Here is an 18,772-nt window from a genome sequence, read left to right as displayed (position 1 = left end):
TCTAAGATGGCTGACTTCTGGATATGAAGTAAGACAATAAATAAGACCTTGAACCGTCAATGTTTGTCCTGCCATTCATAAAGAACACATAAAGCCAGCTGCAAACTCAGCAGGAACACATATTCTCCAAGGGCAAATTGCAGCTTTAATGTGCCAAAGTAACTTCTTTCATTGGGTGACTATTTGCTTACTCACTATGAAATTTTAGTTCTCTAAAATCATAGACTATCTGGAATTAATTGCTTGACATTATAACAGTAAGATGAAACATCTTATTACTGCTGGAGGATCTAAAGCATATTCATATAGAGAAACATCCTGAATTTTTAACTCAGGTGGAGAAATTCAGATAAGGGATTTTGGACATAACATTTCACATCTGTGTTAATTTGGTAGTGAACAAGGAAACAAGACTTTGCATCTACTTTGTGGTTTAGACCAATTTTGACTCCTTTACATACATACAGGCTTGCTTTGTAACAAATATATCAAAATATTGCTTCATTTAAAGTTCATGAGGCAGCCAGATCATGCAGGGCTGAGATGACTAATAAGGAGTAATGATTTATTCTTAGTAAAATGTGACACACACACACACACACACACACACACACATTTGTGGAAATAAATGTTTCCTGTATTTTGAAGCTCTAAAAAGAATTGTTTTTTAAGATAATTATTCTTTGAATTAAGAGAATAGAATATAATTTAACATTATTATGCTTAATAACCATATATATGGCCTTTGATTAACATGCCATTAAATTAGCTACTCTATTTCAAAAATTTCCTCACTTATTTTTTTTTACAATTTAGAAGAAAATAAAAGTGTAATTCCACTCTCAGATATTCAATAACTAAAATGCAACCATTTCGTCTACATAAATATGAAGGTCATATAAAATCAGTAAATGAAGCATTCTTGATGGACTGGTTTAACATTGATTCAAAAAGTAAAAGGCAAAATCAGTAACCAACTAGTCAAATTCATTACAAGCAGGGCGCTTTTTTTGTGTTATATGTGCCTTAATATATATAACTTTATATGTTTGCTTGAGACATGAATAAGGATTAGAAACATCTACTTCTAATCAACTTTCTTCTGAACAAAAGAAAATTTGAAATTCTCTCAAATATTACCAAATAAGAAATATAACAACATACTTGGTTGGCTATTTATGAGTTAGAAACAATATTAAATTCGTTTTGATAAAGGAACGCGAAATGCCCAAAGGTACATCAAATGGAAAGCTTATTTTTTGCTTCACAAAAATTACCCATCCATTTTACTCTTCGGCTCCATAAATGAGTGGCAAGGTTAAAAACGCAGAAAACATTTGCAAAACCATTCTCACAAAGGAACACATAGCTGAAACATGCAAACAAATGGAAGTGAGTATTTTTGTGTAGTTTTCCTAAAATTGTTTTAGACCAATTGTTTAGATCTAATCAATGTCGTCTGATTAGTTTGTTTTGATCAGTAGCTTGGAGTTGGGCGGACAAAGGGTGGTAAACAGTTCACACAGCCCACGCCTAATTTAGTTCCCATCCAGACCTTTTCAAGCCAACTTTCTTCCTTTCCTATGTTTGCTTCTTTTGACAGAAAAGGAAAATGTAACACTTAAAGACATTTAACTGATAATTCTATGTACAATAGGTTACCTCACTGCTAGAACAAACAACAATTTATTTTAAGATTAACACAAATAGGGGCGCCTGGATGGCTCAGTAGGTTAAACACCTGACTTGGGCTCAGGTCATGATCTCACGGCTCATGAGTTCGAGCCCCGTGTGGGGCTCTGTGCTGACAGCTCAGAGCCTGGAGCCTGCTTCGGGTTCTGTCTCCCTCTCTCTCCGCCCCTCCCCTGCTTGTGCTGGCTCTCTCTCAAAAATAAATAAACATTTAAAAAATTTAAAAAAAAGAGTAACACAAATAATCATGAACCCAATTATTGGTCCTTCACAACATCAAATGTCCCATTGAATTACTTCCTCCCTACATTTGTGTGGCATGATGGTAACATGATGACAGCATAGCTAAGAAAAATACTAACTAACACTTTGTTCATATGTAAATAAAATTAAAGCCTAGAGTAAACAAAATAATCAGAGAATGTACTGTTATCATGAGCTACAGTCTCTCAGTACTTGATTAATCAGTGCTTAAGGTATTATTGTGTATTATAAGGGACTACACTTGGAACGAGAATAATGAAATTACAATCGCACGGTTTTAATTTAGCTACGTTAACAGGAACAAGCTATTCCATGGCTGTGAGCCTCATTTCCTTCATTTACCAAATGAGATTGTTGTGGGATTGGATCATCTTTAAGCATCCATCAATCACGTCTTATAGCTAGCTACCTCTTTCTCTCTGGAATACATGTATTCTAAATTTATCATCAAATTTATGTATAATAAACCTATCAGAATCTCTACTGCGATGACATTATATTTGCATTTTTTGGATTTGGTTGATTTGTTTTAAGGATAATAATGTAATGTTGAAAGACTTAAGGTCATCATGGTAAAACAGAGGATATAATAAACCCTGTTGTCCTACGTCATGTTACCAGCTTTCTTAATGAGTATCTTTTCTCTTTAAGTGAAAAACATTAATTTAGTGTTCTGGTTGGTAAAGGGCTGGAAGGGAAACACTGGAAGGGAAGAAGGTCACAGTGAAACTGATTATTCCTCCTTAATACCATTCTCTCAGTGTCCTCCGAAAGCTAAACTATTTCTTTGACACCATTTCTTATTTTGCCTCTTTCCCTTGCTTATTCGTGATACGGCGACTCCTCCGGCCCATCTGACCTCTTGAAGATTCAGCTCACTGGGGTCGTAGGCAAATGTGAGTCTTTCAACAAATGCTTCATAATACAATCCTGTCTACATCCCAACTAATCAATCTCACCAACTCATCAGACTGCATGTAACCAAAAACCAGAGCTTTATACCGGTTCTCCAGTTCTAATTATGCCTGTCACTTTCTACAGGGCTGTACGTGTCTCTATTTTATAAAACCCTGGACTAAGAATAAAAAAAAAAAACAAAAAATTCCAATCTCAGCCACTACTTACTCGCTAAGAGCACATCGGCACGCCATTTAAACGTTTATAACTCCAGTTTCATCATCTTAAAATATGAGGTCAGTAAAGTAGTCCTGTGAATTTCAAGATCTTATAGATAGTTTCAGTAGGTTTCCTGAGACCCAGAGTTGGGGCTCAGTTTTGGCAGTTCTCTAGTCCGGGAGGGCGTGGTCATTCATTTGTTCAATGAGCATGTGTTACTTACTTATTACCTTCCAGCGTTTGAGGACAAAAAAATGAGACTACCTTAAAGTTTCACAGGCTCCCTAGGAAGCCTTTATATTAAAGGACTATGTACACAGTACCACACTAGCATGGAGGAAAGCTATCATTTATTAAGCCTCAAAGTGCTTAAATACCCTACTTAGATTTTTCTTATATTTTAATATCTGAACAAGGGCATTTTTAAGAGTGAGAAGTAACCGTATTGATACTTACTCCAAGATAAAAACAAAACTGCCTTGTGCCAGAGGGACAACTGGCCACAGGAATGCTATTCTTTTGTTCGTTCGTTCATTTGTTTGTTTTTTGAAATATTTTGAAATTTAAATCTAAGTCGGTTAACATATAGTGTAATAATGATTTCTGGGAAGAATTTAGTGATTCAGCTCTTACGTATAACAGCCAGTGCTCATCCCAACAAGTGCCCTCCTTAATGCCCATCACCCGTAACACTATCCTTCTTAATTCTCACTGCAACCCGATACATTATTGGCACCATTTTGCAGATGAGGAAAAAGTGAGTCCAGGAAAAACCTACAGAAGTGATGATTGATTTGTGACATAAAACAGTGTTTTCTAGGTGGGTTAGTGGCCTTGGAAGCATTGGACTGGTTTTAGTGAAAGTATACAAGGGGGGAAATTGTCTTCAAACTGAAGACACTGAAGAGAGGGGTCTTGTCAAAACTCACATACCCTGTTAGCAGCAGAGCCTAGGTCTACAGCTCTTATTCTCGGGCTTTGCATAGCTCTTGATTTGGTTATTGGTGGTGGCAGTTTCAGAGAGATAATATAGTAACTGGATGTATGATGCACTCCTCATTGGCAGATGCCTGTCTTATATTTGTGTCCTCCAGAACCTGGCAAACATCTAGCACTTACAAGTTTTTGCTGAATATATGAAGGGATGGATCCCAGGCTGAGTTAAGTCATCCCTTATACCAGTCCCATTCCCTATATATTTAACTACATTTTCTCTAACTTGTCTTCAGAGTAGAGAAGCTTGCAACATTTGGACCTGCCATTCCTCATGACCTTGAAAAAAATACGCTTTGGTGCAATTGGCTCTTTATTTCCCCTTTCAAGTTTTGTCTCCCTTTCCAAGCAACATGTGAGATAATTTTAAATAAAAAACAAAGACATCTTGCTCAGCATGCTTTTAAAAAATATTAATTTATATTTCCTTCATATCAGAGCGTTAAAGGTTACAGATAACCCTACAGAATTTAAGATTGATGCAGCGAGTGGATGATAGCTTGAGTGGAGTCTGTTGGAATGGCATTTGCATTTTCTATCTCCCGTCGCCACCCTTTTACTACTGCCATTTACCTGTGGTAATAACAACTTTCCATGTTTTGTCACTACTGAGGTTTCTTTCCAGTTAGTTTTTTGAAAGCAGCTTTCACGTCCTTGTTCCGTAAACTGTAGATCAAGGGATTCAGCATGGGGATGATAATAGTGTAGAACACAGAGGCCCACTTGTCTTGGTCCAGGGAGTAGCTGGATGTTGGCCTCAGGTACATAAACATGACTGTGCCATAGAAAAGGGTGACGCCAGTGAGGTGAGACCCACAGGTGGAGAAAGCCTTATGGCGGCCTTCAGCTGAGCGCATTCTGATGATTGCTACGAGGATGAAGGCATAAGAGATGAAGATGATGAGGATGGTGCTGAATTCAATGAAGCCACACAGACTAAAAAGCAAGATCTCGCTGATGTAAGTGTCTGAGCAAGAGAGGGCTAAGAGAGGTGGGATTTCACAGAAGAAGTGGTTGATAATATTGGAACCACAGTAACTCAGACTGAAGGTGAGGGAAGTGTGGGCTACTAAACTCACCAAGCCAGCCAGGTAAGAGCCCAGCATGAGAGCCACACAAACTCTCTTGGACATGAGAGTGCTATAGTGGAGGGGTCGACAGATGGCCACGAAACGGTCGTAGGCCATGGTGGCCAGGACATAGCACTCGGCATCCACGAAACCTACGAAGAAAGCAAACTGGGTGGCACAGCTGGAGAAGGAGATAACTTTGTGCTTTGTTAAGAAGTCAGCCAGCATCCTGGGGGCAATGGCTGAAGAGTATCCCAGGTCAACGAAAGAGAGGTTACACAGGAAAAAGTACATGGGGGTGTGAAGCTGAGTGTCTGTTATGATCAAGATAATCATACCAATGTTCCCCACGACATTGACCAGGTAGATCAGGAGGAAGACCACAAAAAAGATGGTCTGCAGCTGAGGGTCTTGAGTGATGCCCATAAAGATAAACTCGGTCACCATTGAGTGGTTTTCTTTATCCATCTTTTATATTTTATGTGTGCTTGGATTTGCTTTACTGTTTGAAGTGATTTTTAGAAATCTTCCCAGTAATCAGGTTCTATGACCCATAGGGTAACTCAAATGACTTTAATGAAAGTGATGGATATGTGCTCTCTCCAGGTACCCAGTGAAAATAGAAGATGGAAAATTCTGCTTCCCCAAAGACCTTGGTGTTCTGAGGTCATTTATCACATGCTACCAAATGTTTGACCTAATCTGTTCAGTTATCTGTGTTATTAATTAGTAAAGAAGAAAAGTCTTGAATGTCCCTTCCTTCTTCCTAAAACAAAGCAAATATGGACACAGATAGTGAATAAACATTAACACTCATTACAAATAGGCACAAAAAGAAACTGAACAACTGAGGGATCTCAAAGTATAACATATCACACACACATACACACAGACACACACAGACACACACACACACACACACACACACACACACAGAGAGAGAGAGAGAGAGAGAGAGAGTAAAATACTTGGAGCAGAAGGTTAGCAATATTAAAAAAAAGCAGTGGATAATATTTTCTAAAAAGCCAGGAGTTACTGAGTGTTAACCATATGCCAGAATGTTGAGTGTTTCCACACATTACAAAATTTCATTCTCACAACAGCTCTGTGAAGTAGGTACCTCTGTCATCTCTATCTTATACCTGAAAAGAATAAGGCTATATATTAAGGAACTTCAGCAAAGTCAGCAGCCAGTAAGTAGCAGAGCTGGGTCTGACTCTGGGGTTCACTTCACTTTATTGTGAACATGTGATATAATGTGATATAATGAAGTCACATCTCTTTATTTTTGCACCTGCATTTCTTTTTCCTGTCTTGCATACCATGCACAGACACAGAATTAGTCCTTTAGTCTCCCTAATATTTAGAAGCATCCAGAGATTTGGCATGGGAGTAATCAGGATGAAAACACAGCTGTGTCTGTGGACAATTCTATTGACTAATAAATGGGTTGTTGCATAGCTCAGTTCAGAGTTGAGATTCAAGGATCCTTCACTAAGGGGGAATGGAAAAAACATTATCCAACTCTGTGGTCAGAAAGCTGCACGTATGAACTTTTTGTGTATGTATGTAGTTGGATTTATATCTGGCCCATTGAAGAATTCTGAGAAGGAAGTGAGCAAAACCATACCGATCCAAACCAAATCAAGCCAAAACATGAGGCAATTTAGAAATAAGTAGGATTCTCTACTGAATGTGAGAGAGAAGTCAGAGTGTATCTCCTTTAGTTGGTTTACTGCTTAAGAAAGACAAGAGCAGAATAGTATAATGTCTTTCATTGGAACATGGAAATTCAGAACAGGTTATCTTAAATCCTAGGGTGGTGGAAGTAATGCCTCCACCTTTCAGTTTCTGCATAGAATATAATCAGTCACAATAAAGAAGGGGTCTAATAATGAATAATCAATACCATATATTTTCCTAAAAGTGTATAGTTTATCAAGTACTTTTTGATTCATTCTTAATATGTTGTTGAATGTGTGCATTGTTTCATACATTAAGCCAATTAGGAAACAAAATGAAAAGATAAATCTTGGAGAAATTATTTGAAAAATATATTTTCACAAAGAATTTCTTTTTCCTAAGAAGGCACCTGGGTGGCTCAGTCAGTTAAGCATCCAAATCTTGATTTTGGCTCAGGTCAGCATCTTATGGTTCCTGAGATGGAGCCCCACGTTGGACTCTATGTTGACAGCCCGGAACCTGCTTGGGATTCTCTCTCTCTCTCTCTCTCTCTCTCTCTCTCTCTCTGCACCCCCCCCAACTCATGCATGTGCTCTCTCTCTTTCTCTCAAAATAAATAAATAAACTTAAAAACAAACTTGTTCCCATAATATAAAAGGAAACTTAAAATTCACTAATGAGAAAACAAACAACCCAAAAGTAATGGGCCAAACACTTGAATAGACACTTCACCAAGCAAGATACATGGTGGGCAAATAAATGCATGGAACATGCTCAAATCACTTGTATTAAGGATACACAAATTAAAACCACAATGAGATTTTTCTACACATCTATTAGAATGGTTAAAATTTAAGGAGATGAACCATATGAAGTGTAAACAAGAAAGTAGAGGAACTGGAAATTTCATTACTGTTAGTAGGAAGGTAAAATAGTACAACAACAACAAAAAATAGTACAACCACTTTGGAAAACACTATGGCAGTACAAAATTAAATATACACATATCTGTTGTATGATCCAGCCATCTTCCCCTTGCAAAACAAAACAAAACAAAACCAAAAAACACATGGGAGCAACCCAAAGCCCCATCCATAAGTAATAAGAAATAAGGATAAGCACATTTTAGTATTCCATAAGAGAATACTACTCAACAATTAAAAGAAACAAACTATTGATAGATTAAACATGATGGATGAATCTCAAAAGAACTAGGGTGAGAGAACATACTTGATAAAAGAATATACCTTATATGATTCCACTTCTAAAAGTCTAGAGACTGCCAGCTAATCGATAATGACAGCCAATCAATGGTTGCCTGGGTACAGGTGTGCGTGGGGAGAGACAGGAGGGAAGGATTACCAAGGGGCATAAGGAAACGTTTTGGCGTGACAGATTAGTTGACTATGTTGATTATGATGATGTTTCATGGCGTATATACATATACTAAAACATTAAAATTTCGGCTTTAAATATATTCAATTCATTGTATGCCAGCTATCGCTCAATAAAGCTGTTAAAAAAAAAAGTACTTGTCCTTACCTCAATTATACTCATTCTCATTACCTGCGGATGTGCATGTCACTTCATAGGTTCTGTTAATGAGGAAACAAAAACAGGCAGAAGGGACCTGCAGTCACACAGTGAGTTAGGTGCAGAACTGGCAATTGAGTCTAGGACTGCCAATTTCATACACAGTGCCATGTTCATTTTTTCCCTCTCTGCTTCACACTGGAAGGTGAAAATAACCCATCAGGAAAAGAATATAAGAGGTCTCTGAGTGCTCCCATTTCTCAGTGTATTCTTTTACTTTGGCAAAAGGGAAAATATTCCTATTATTGATACTGGGATGACTCATTCAGTCTAACCTCATAATTTTAGAGAGGAAACAGATGCAAATCAAGCTTGAAAGTGCAGGACGTTACCAGGAGTTACAGGGGTGAGGGATGCCCGCTCAGAACACAGCACAAGGGGCAGGGCTGGCTGATCTTCAGTTGGGCATGTGGAGACCAATTCATTTCACTCACTTGAAGAATGGGATTAGAAAATCATTCTGCGCTCCCTTACGGAGTCAAGGTTCCAGTTAAAAGAGAAGTGTGTGGGAAGGGGTTTCACCAGTCATAAAGTGCTCTGCCTGTTCTTGCTTATAGTGGACAGACAAGTCCAGGCTTTGCTACCTGCATTTTTTTTTTAATTTCTAGCACATTACTTATCTTTTTTAGAGTCTCAGTTTTTCATTTATTGATGAGATTAATGCTATATTAATATCTTATTAACTTTCTGCAAGAAAAACACATCAGTTAGAGTGCATGTATATTCTATTATCTATCCATCATCTATCACCTATCTCTCTCTCTCTCTATCATCTATCTATCTATCTATCTATCATCTATCATCCATCTACCTACCTACCTACTTACCTATCTATCACCTATCTAGTGCTAAGATCAGTATCTGTCATATGCTACATGCTTAATGCATTTGGCAATTATGTAAGTGTTAATTAAGTTAATTGTGTAAGAGGATTTAATTCAGTAGATAATTTTGTGCTCACAACTCCCAGAAAAAGAGTTCCAATCCTTATCCACACAGGTGATGTACCATGGACTGCTTTAACTTCTAGTGAAGGAGTGATTTTTCCACAACACTTCCATTAAGTGCTAAACCAAGCAGAGACAGATGAGGCTATAAAATTCAAAATCAGAGTAAAGATCAAAGAAAACCATTATATATATGTATATATATTATATATATAATGGTTTTCTTTGATCTTTACTCTGATTTTGAATTTTATATATTCATACATATGTATATATATATACATATGTATATATGTATACTCTCATGAGAATACGTGAGACTATATATATACCAGTCTCTCTCTCTCTCTCTCTCTCTCTCTATATATATATATATATAGCCTACGTGAGACTGGTATATATATAGTCTCATGTAGTCTCATGTAGCTAAACTTCAACTGATCTGACTCTTGAAGAAATGGTGGAATATTGAATAAATACGAATATTCCATAGTTAAACTCTATTAACAAAAAAGACCAGCAAAAGTATTGTCTTATGCAAGGTAATACAGGTCAAATATATTTTAGATTTCTATGTATCATCTCCTTTTGCATGTTCACATGAAAAGAATTCTAGAATAAGAGTCTGGGATCCTGGTTGTTATCCTGTTTTTTCCACTAATTAGGTGCTCAAACTTGATGAATTGTTGCATTAGATGCAGCTTCCTTATCTGTGAAAGGAATGGGGTGAAGAATCCAAACTCTACGTGACTTTTCTACTCTAGTATTTTCTGAGTGCATACTTATTGTGAAGTATCTAAAAGCCAAACCCATAGTTTATGTCTACTTTTGAACATTTAAAATGGCATGGCCCCAATGCCAAGTAAAGCCATGCTCAGAGGAGCACGGGCAGGGTCATGCCCCATCCCTAATGGTCATGTCTTTTGGCCATCGGTCCCCATACTGACCTGTGCCCTGATTTGTTTTCTACCAGTTGGGGATAAAGTCTCCTCTTCATTTGATGGGTACAATGAGCAAATATTCTGAAAAGAATCCAAAGGTGGTGACTCACGCTGGCAGCGGTCCCTGAACTCCTAGCTCAGCCACCTTTGCTCCTGTGTGCAGGAGGTTTTATCAAGTTTCAGAGTCACACACTATCCTCAGAAGAAAAGAGCTGACATGATTTCTGCAGTCACAGGAGACTGGAAGTTCTGATGAACGTCACCCCTAAGGAATTTCACTCCTTCCTCTTTCCATCGTAATGATAAAAAGAAGGAAACACAAGGGACTTCTTTTCTGCCGCTCCAGTGTGGTGACTGATTCAAGCAGAAATGCATGCACTATTTTTCCAGCCCAAAGCTGCCTACTGGGTATGATTTTGATGCTAACTGAGGTCTGTTTGTTGATGCCTAAAAGTCTTTTCACAGAGGATGATAGCTTCCATGTGATATGGATGGACCATCTTTAAACTGGACATGAAGACAGTCTGGCATAAGGGTGGCATACAAGTACATAAGATGCATATGAGAGTTCACACACAAATTGTTTCAGTTTCCCATTTATATAAAGAAAAAGAAAATGAACAGTTGTAAGATTCTCACTGCCTACCTGATATTTTCAAAAAATCTGCTTTATTTGGAAATGCTATTTGACTTGAGATAAAGTTTCATCCTAAAAGAAGAGATTCAAGAATAAAATTTTTAAAAGAATTAAAAAAACCCTTTGTAATATCTTTTTCCATTTTTTGACTTTCAGCCCATATATGTCCTTAAACCTGAAGTGAGCTCTTATAGCCAGGAGATGGTGGATGTTGTTTGTGTTTGTGTGTGTGTGTGTGTGTGTGGTTTGTTTTTGTTGTTTTTGTTGTTGTTATTGTTATTGTTGTTTTATCCAGCTTTGTACCTGTATTCTTAAATCTCATTTTATGATTAAAATTTAATTCCTAATAACATTGACATGTTCACTTTTTTATAAGAATTATTGATAAGTCAAAGCTTGATTTGAAATAAATATTCTCTCATTTCTCCAACTCATAATAATCCATTATATGGATGTAACATTGCTTATTTAAAGTATCCTGTTGAAGGACATTTGAATTGGTTCTGATCTTTTACTATTAGAAGAAAAAAAATGCAGCAATCAATATCCTTGGGCATATCCAGTTGTCTCAATAACATTTTTCTTTTCTTTTCTTTTCTTTTCTTTTCTTTTCTTTTCTTTTCTTTTCCTTCATTTCATTTTGTTTTATTTTATTTTTGAAATGTTTATTTATTTATTTTGAAAGTGAAAGAGCACAAGCAGGGAAGAGGGCCAGAGGGAGAGAGAGAGAGACATAGAGAGAATCCCAAGCAGACCCCATGATCAGTGTGGAGGCTGATGTGGGGTTAGATCTCACAGTTGTGAGATCATGACCTAAGCTGGAATCAGAACTCTGTCACTCAACTGACGGAGCCACCCAGGTGCCCCAACATTTATTTTAAAAATTATCTTTTCCCAATTTTTTGAATTGAATTTTCATTTCATAGAGTCTATATTTGCATTTTTCTGTTCTATTCCCTTGTTTCTTCACCATTCTATACAAATCATTCTTCAATAATTCCTTTTTAAATTATACACTCCCTTATATATTTTACAACAGCAAATCTAGTCCCACTTCCACTTGTTTTCTTTTGTTTTTTTTTTCCCAGGGTTGCCATGACTATAATAGAATTTTTAAAAATTTTTCTACATAAACTTTATAGTCAACTTACTTAGGGAAAAAGTCTGAGGATATTTTTGAGACTACATTACATTAATAAATTAACTTAGGGAGAATTGCCACATTTATTCCATTAAATCTTATTATCAAATAGCGTGTATGTCTTCATAACTTGTTCAAGTCTACCTCTGTACCTTTCCGTTACCCTGCTTTGAACATTTTGTACTTGGTTTATGCTTAGATCTTTGGTTCAGCAATCAAAAAATGAATATCTTATCTTACATATAAACTTTCTAACTGGAGGTTTGTTTGTTTATATGAGCTTATTAGGTTAATTTTACTTTTTACTAATTTACTAAATTTTATCTCTCTCTGTTTTTTTTTTTTAATTGATAATATGATAGTAGGAGTAGAAGTAGTAGTTTTTGTGTATGGTGTGGTAGAATGTGGCTACATCTAACACTGTCCTAATAAAGATTTAGTTAAAATGAAATGAGCCTCCAAAGCTTAACAAGAGAATTCTTCTTGGTTTTGCCAGATGATATAAGATCTATTTAGATGAAACTTTTGGTGGCTTGTGAGTAGTATGTAGGTATCCTCTGGAACAATGGATATATATATTCTCTCAGACCCCAATGACATATTTTTATAGCAAGTAGCTTATGTTGCCCCCTCTATGTTCCTGAAATGACATTCATAAATAATTTACCTACACACATAATTTAAAGAGGAGAAATAAAAAGAAGAGAATTTGCAATTTACAATAAATAATTTAGCATTTATTTCGCCATGTATTTATTTATGTATTGAGTATCTTATACCTGAAATAAACTTGAATACCCTGGGACATGGAGAGTTCTTTTTTGTTAGGGACTGTTTTGCACTTTGCAGGCTTTTAGCATTTTTGCCCCTTACCTACTAGATTCTATCCCCTTCATGTGATAACCATAAATTCCCATAATGTCCCCAGAGGAAAAACACCACCTCCATTGAGACCTTCTTGATTCCAAGCATCTGATATTAAATAATAATTCTCAATTAAGGGGTGATATAGTTTACTACATTAGACATCTAGCTTTCTACTCTTCCCCTAATAACTGATGCATTCTTTCTTTTGGCAAACAACACCGCCAAGACTACTGTGCTGGTCAGAGTTCCCCAGAGAAGCAGACCCAATAGGAGATGGATATGTAAATCTAGATAAAAGGAGATTTAGTGTAGGAATAGGCTCATGTGGATATGAAGGCTGAAAAGTCCCACGATCTGTTGTCTGCAAGCTGAAGAACCAGGAAAGCCAGTGGGGTAATTCAGTCTGAGGCCCAAAGCTTGAAAATGGTATGGGGGTGTGGGGTAAGCTGAAGGTTCTGGTCTGAGTTTGAAAGCCTGAGATTCAGGAGTGCTGATGTTCCAGCAGGAGAAGATGGATGTCTCAGCTCAAGCAGAGAGAACAAACTCCCTCCTCCTCTGCATTTTTGTTCTGTTCAGGCCCTCAAAGGATCAGATGATGCCCACCCACAATGGCGAGAGTGATCTTCCTTACTCACTCTACTGATTCCCATGCTAATCTCTTCCCAAGACCTCCCCACAGACACATCCAGAAATAATGTTTTATCAGCCTTGGGCATCCCTTAACTCTGTCAAGTTGGCTCGTCAAATTAGCCATCAGAAGTACCATATGCATTATTCCCGATTAGTCGATCTTGTCCAGAGGACATCAAATAAGTCAATCGTCATTATTGTAGTTTATATGTTATTTACATTTATCACAGAAGGATATTTTTCACAAACTCTTTGCTACTTTTGGTCTGAGATGACACAAAATGGTTAGCAGTGCTCATTCTGGAGTAATAAAAAAACATGTTTGAGTCCCAGTTCTGGTGTGTATTAACTATTTGGACAAGTCACTTCTCAAGGCCCCAGTTTACTTATCTGTGTGGGGGTGCTTAATAGAAATAAAAAAAATGCATGTGTTTAGCAGGACCCTTGGCAAATAATACACACTCAGTTAATATTAGTTGCTATTATTGCTTGGCTCTACTGTCTTCTGATTATGACCCAGGAGATGACCAGCTGGTTCATAATCCATATTAATATGTAAGCTCCTTTAAAGGGGAGGTCACATCTTTACAGGTTAGTATGGTCTCTGTTAGTTGATCAATAAATGTTTGTTGCCTGCTTACTAGGCTTTAGAGCCCCATGGTTCTTCATAAAAAGTTCATTGCAACCTTATCAATGGGTATCTTTTATGGCACCAACTTCACATTCCAGTATCCAGTGTTAGAATAAGCTGAGTGCTCCATGGAGATCACTTTGCAGCCTAATTTCTGATGGTCCCCATCATGGTGGAAGAGAGATAGAGCATCATCTGGTACCTCTTTGAATGACAGTCAAGTGAGGATTAGAAATGAGTTCTGTTCTTATTCTGAAGCTCTTTGAGATTTGCTGCTCCATAGTTACCTCTGTGTGTTTCCTGCAATCAGCCCCTCACCATGATCCAGCTAGCATAAATTCCTGTAAGTACACAAAGTCCTTCCAGAAGGCAGAGGTAGAGCTAACCTACTATTTTGTGGATTCTTTCAATGCTCCTAAGGGTATCAGACCACCAGCTGTAGGGGGAGACAGAAGAAGAATGTTTAGTGGGGGTTAGAAATGCAGAACTGGAAATTCATTCTCCACTAGGCTTAGGTATCCCTAGGGCAAAGGAGAGAACTGTGAAGAGAACATATGATTTCTTTAGCTTCAGAGGGAAAAACAAGTAGATTAACATGAGATGACACGACACAAGGGATGCAGTCCCCAGAGACTGAAGAACAAGAAATATATCCTATTGAAAATAATTCAGAATGCTTACTCCAGTCTTATCCAGAGACTCTACAATTGGAAATAATTGCAAACAATATTACAGCCTCAGTGCAGCAATATATTTTATATTTTAAAATGTATTTTACCTTGATACAACAAATTGCAGTACTTATTGTTAAGGGAAAGTAGGAAAGAATGCAAAGTAACTCTCTTTTGACAGGGAAGGTTATAAAGGTTTTTTCTTATCTGTAATGAATGATGCCGAAAGTCTATTCTAACTGTGCCTACTGCTTAACCTGGGAGCATTGATGAATGTCTTCTCTGAGAAGGTTTGATGTGTGTTTCTTTTTTTGTTTTTGTTTTTGTTTTTGTTTTGTTTTGTTTTTGGAGAACCTAATCATTAGAAACAAGTAAAGGACCAAATAGAAGTCAAGCAGTCCACAAAGGTCAGGAAAAGATACAAAGGGTTCTGACTGTTTAACTTACTGACCTGAAGAAAAATCCACAACTTTGTACATTTCTCCAATTAACCATATACCCAAATCTCCAGGAGCACTGAGAAGCTAAGAAGGTATGTTAAATAAATTCTCTGTTCAAATGGTATTTTGCTAATCAATAAAGCAAATTAATGAATGTAAATTCTAAGAAAGACAATTTTTAGCAACTATATTTTTAGCAATTATATTTTCTCTTCAGGAGATACACAGACTTTTTTTCTATATGTAACTAAACATATTCTAGCATATTACTGAAGCTCTGATAATTACAATATCAATTCCTCTGTGTATTAATGCTCACATCTGTTATTGAGGAGGTCATTCTCAACGATCTCAAATGTTAGGAGAATGAGAGTCGCATTAGCTGGGTATAAATTAGACTCCATTGGTTTAAATCTGTGACTCTGGGAGAGTCACAGATCTTTTGCACCTCCCATTTCTCATGTAAACTGAAGATTATAATACTGCCTTCCTCATAGGGTTTAAATAAAATATTTCAGGAAAAATACTTAACACAGTGCCTGTAAAGCATAGGGAATGCTCAACACGTTTTAGTATTTTAGTACTTTGCTCGTCATTACCTTTCTTTGTGTCTCTGCTATGTGCATGCACACACAATGTCTATAACATTTTATTTACTTATTTTTACTGTTTCTGATATAATAATCCTCTCAGGGAAATTTTTTGATTGCGATAAGAGAAAAAGATCCATTCCTCCTTTTTAAAAAATTTTTTTTAACGTTTATTTATTTTTGAGACAGAGAGAGACAGAGCATGAACAGGGGAGGGTCAGAGAGAGAGGAAGACACAGAATCTGAAACAGGCTCCAGGCTCTGAGCTGTCCATACAGAGCCCGATGCGGGTTCGAACTCACGGACTGCGAGATCACAACCTGAGACAAAGTCGGACGCTGAACCGACTGAGCCACCCAGGCGCCCCCCATTCCTCTTTTTTAATTCCTTCTGGAGATGCTATTCTTTGAAGTTTAAATAGTAAGAGTATTTCAAGGAAGAGGACCAGGGCTAGACATCTGTACCATGAAATAGGGAGGGGCGACGCAGTGTTGAGAAACAGCAAGTAATTTGGCATCAACCCAGGGTCATTCTAAGCTCCAAATTCACCACCAGTTAGCTGAGTTCATTACCTCATCCAACAAAAGATAATTTTTTTTTTTAATTTTTTTTTCCCAACGTTTTTATTTATTTTTGGGACAGAGAGAGACAGAGCATAAACGGGGGAGGGGCAGAGAGAGAGGGAAACACAGAATCGGAAACAGGCTCCAGGCTCTGAGCCATCAGCCCAGAGCCCGACGCGGGGCTCGAACTCACGGACCGCGAGATCGTGACCTGGCTGAAGTCGGACGCTTAACCGACTGCGCCACCCAGGCGCCCCAAAAGATAATCTTATTAACACTCTTAGGGTAATATCTGCTTATCTCCACTGATTTGTAGTGATGCAAGGATAAGATAATGGGTACAATCACAGTTAGAAACCATTACAATACTGTGACAGACAATGCCAGGTTTATCATTGAACCCCTATTCCTATTCCAATGGAAACTAGCTGGAGCAGAGCATGGATAGGCATTTCTGAGTATCGCACTATCTGTGAGGATGGGACCAGCTCCTGTGCTCTCTTCTCCCCAACTGTGCTCAAGAGATCCATTGTCTCCAGTGTTAGCAGAGATACTGGGTTACTTTCGTCCCATGTTTTAATTTTAGACAGTATCAAATAACTTCCTGCTGTGAGTGAGAAATGATTTAACACTTTGATTTTACAGCCAGCCCAGCACAGTTTTATCTATTGTTTAATACTCTGAGGTCATGGAAGGGGTAGAGGATTGGACTGGTAGTGGGGAAGAATTCCACTGGAGCTGTTTGTTACCTAAACTTTTACTTGGAATCTCCAGGCTGGGTTTTCTTTTTCCTTCTCTTTTCCCTTTCTCCCTTTCTTTCTTTCTTCCTTCCTTCCCAAAGGGGAAGGAAAGAGAGGAGGAGGGGGAGGAGGGAGGGGCAGGAGTAGGATGGGAGGGAGGGAGGCGAGGTAGGGAGGGAGGGAGGGTAGGGAGGGAGAGTGAAGAATGGAGGGAGAAATGAAGGACGAAAGGAAGAAGGAGGGGGGAGGGAGGGAGGGAGGGAGGGAGTGAGGGAGGGAGGAGTGAGCGGGAGGAAGGGAGGGAGAAAATAGAAGGAAGAAAGGCCTGAGAGGAGGAAGGAAGGGGGAGGGAGGGAGGGAGGAGGGAGGGAGGGAGGGAAGGAGGAAAAGAGAGAGGGAGGGAGAAAGAAGGAGGAAAGGAAGGAGGGAAGGAAGGAAGGAAGGGAGGAAGGAGGGGGGGAGGGAGGGAGGGAGGGAGGGAGGGAGGGATGGAGGAGAGGAAGGATGGAGGGAGAAAGGAAGGAAGAAAGGAAGAAGGGGGAGGGAGGGAGGGAGGGAGGGATGAGGGAGGAGGGGGAGAGGAGGGCGCTTCCTCTTTCCCCTCCTCCTCTCTTCTTTTCCTCCTCCCCTTCCTCTTCCCTTCCTTTTCCTTCCTTCTTACCTTCTTTATTTCTTTTGCCCTGTATTTGGCTTTTTTACACTTTTCCAGGAGCGAATCTTATTTCCAGTTAAATTATCTGGCAGTGTATGATTCCCCCAATACAACACTGTAGCTGGAACATTCCATGTGTTGCTGCTTCTCATGCTTTCCAGTTCTGGTGTGATCCTGGGAATCTGAATGTTAGGTAGAGGGTCTCACTGCTGTGGCTTGCTCTATTACTTTCATCTGGGATGTCTATTAATTCTTGCAATCTGATTCTCTAAATATTGGAGGGAATTATTCAAAGTTCTCAGTACTTAGAAAATACTTTTTTTCCCCTCTGTAGATACTGATACTGGAAAATTCCAGTAGGTTTGCAAACATGCTAGTTGCATGGGGATTTCCTCTTTTTTTCCCCCTTAGCTATCAATTTTTAAAGTTCGTCCCATCCCCAGGAGATTCAACTCTTTTCTTTTTATTTGGTACTTTTAACTAATTTTACTAGCTTTCACTGTTTTTAATTCATTCCATTAATACTGAGAAGTAGGAAGTGGTCTGAGTTCATTTTGCCATCTTTCTCCAGAAGTTGTGTCCAGACACTATGTGTTAATATATCAATTAATTTATTTATCATAAATAATGAAGAGAGATACATCTTAAGGTTAAGTTCGTATAATTATCCAATAAACAGTTAATGCTAGATGTGAGCTAGGTTAATGTATATATTAAGTCACTCAACTCAAGGTCATTAGTTAGTAGGCAGTACACCTAGAACTTAGCAGAGTCTTTTGATGTCTTTTGACTTGACATCAAGTCCAACACATTTTTGGAATTTCTGTATATACATGTCAATAAAACGATGTTTATGTCTCTTTCATGTTTATATCTGACCAAACACCATGCTTCATCTTCTTGCAGCTGAA

The 18,772-nt window shown here is 38.1% G+C and overlaps 1 protein-coding gene across 2 annotated transcripts; it reads right to left on the bottom strand.

The window, feature by feature from the left end:
* Positions 1-4,670: 4,670 nt before the first annotated feature.
* LOC115526057 (olfactory receptor 1019) lies at positions 4,671-12,937 on the bottom strand. Of its 2 annotated transcripts, XM_030333525.1 has the most exons (2): positions 12,910-12,937; positions 4,671-5,593 (listed from the first exon to the last, which is right to left on the bottom strand). In XM_030333525.1, exons 1-2 carry the CDS (start codon positions 12,935-12,937, stop codon positions 4,671-4,673), a joined length of 951 nt encoding a protein of 316 aa, XP_030189385.1. The 2 variants fall into 2 exon arrangements, with proteins under 2 accessions (XP_030189385.1, XP_030189386.1); XM_030333526.1 differs by lacking the exon at positions 12,910-12,937 and having other exon boundaries at positions 4,671-5,603.
* Between the last annotated feature and the right edge of the window lie 5,835 nt (positions 12,938-18,772).

Source organism: Lynx canadensis, chromosome D1 (genome assembly GCF_007474595.2).
Source record: "Lynx canadensis isolate LIC74 chromosome D1, mLynCan4.pri.v2, whole genome shotgun sequence".
NCBI classification, from domain to species: Eukaryota; Metazoa; Chordata; class Mammalia; order Carnivora; family Felidae; genus Lynx; species Lynx canadensis.
Note: the sequence above shows the minus strand (reverse complement) of the source record. Positions and strands in the feature narration are given on the sequence as shown.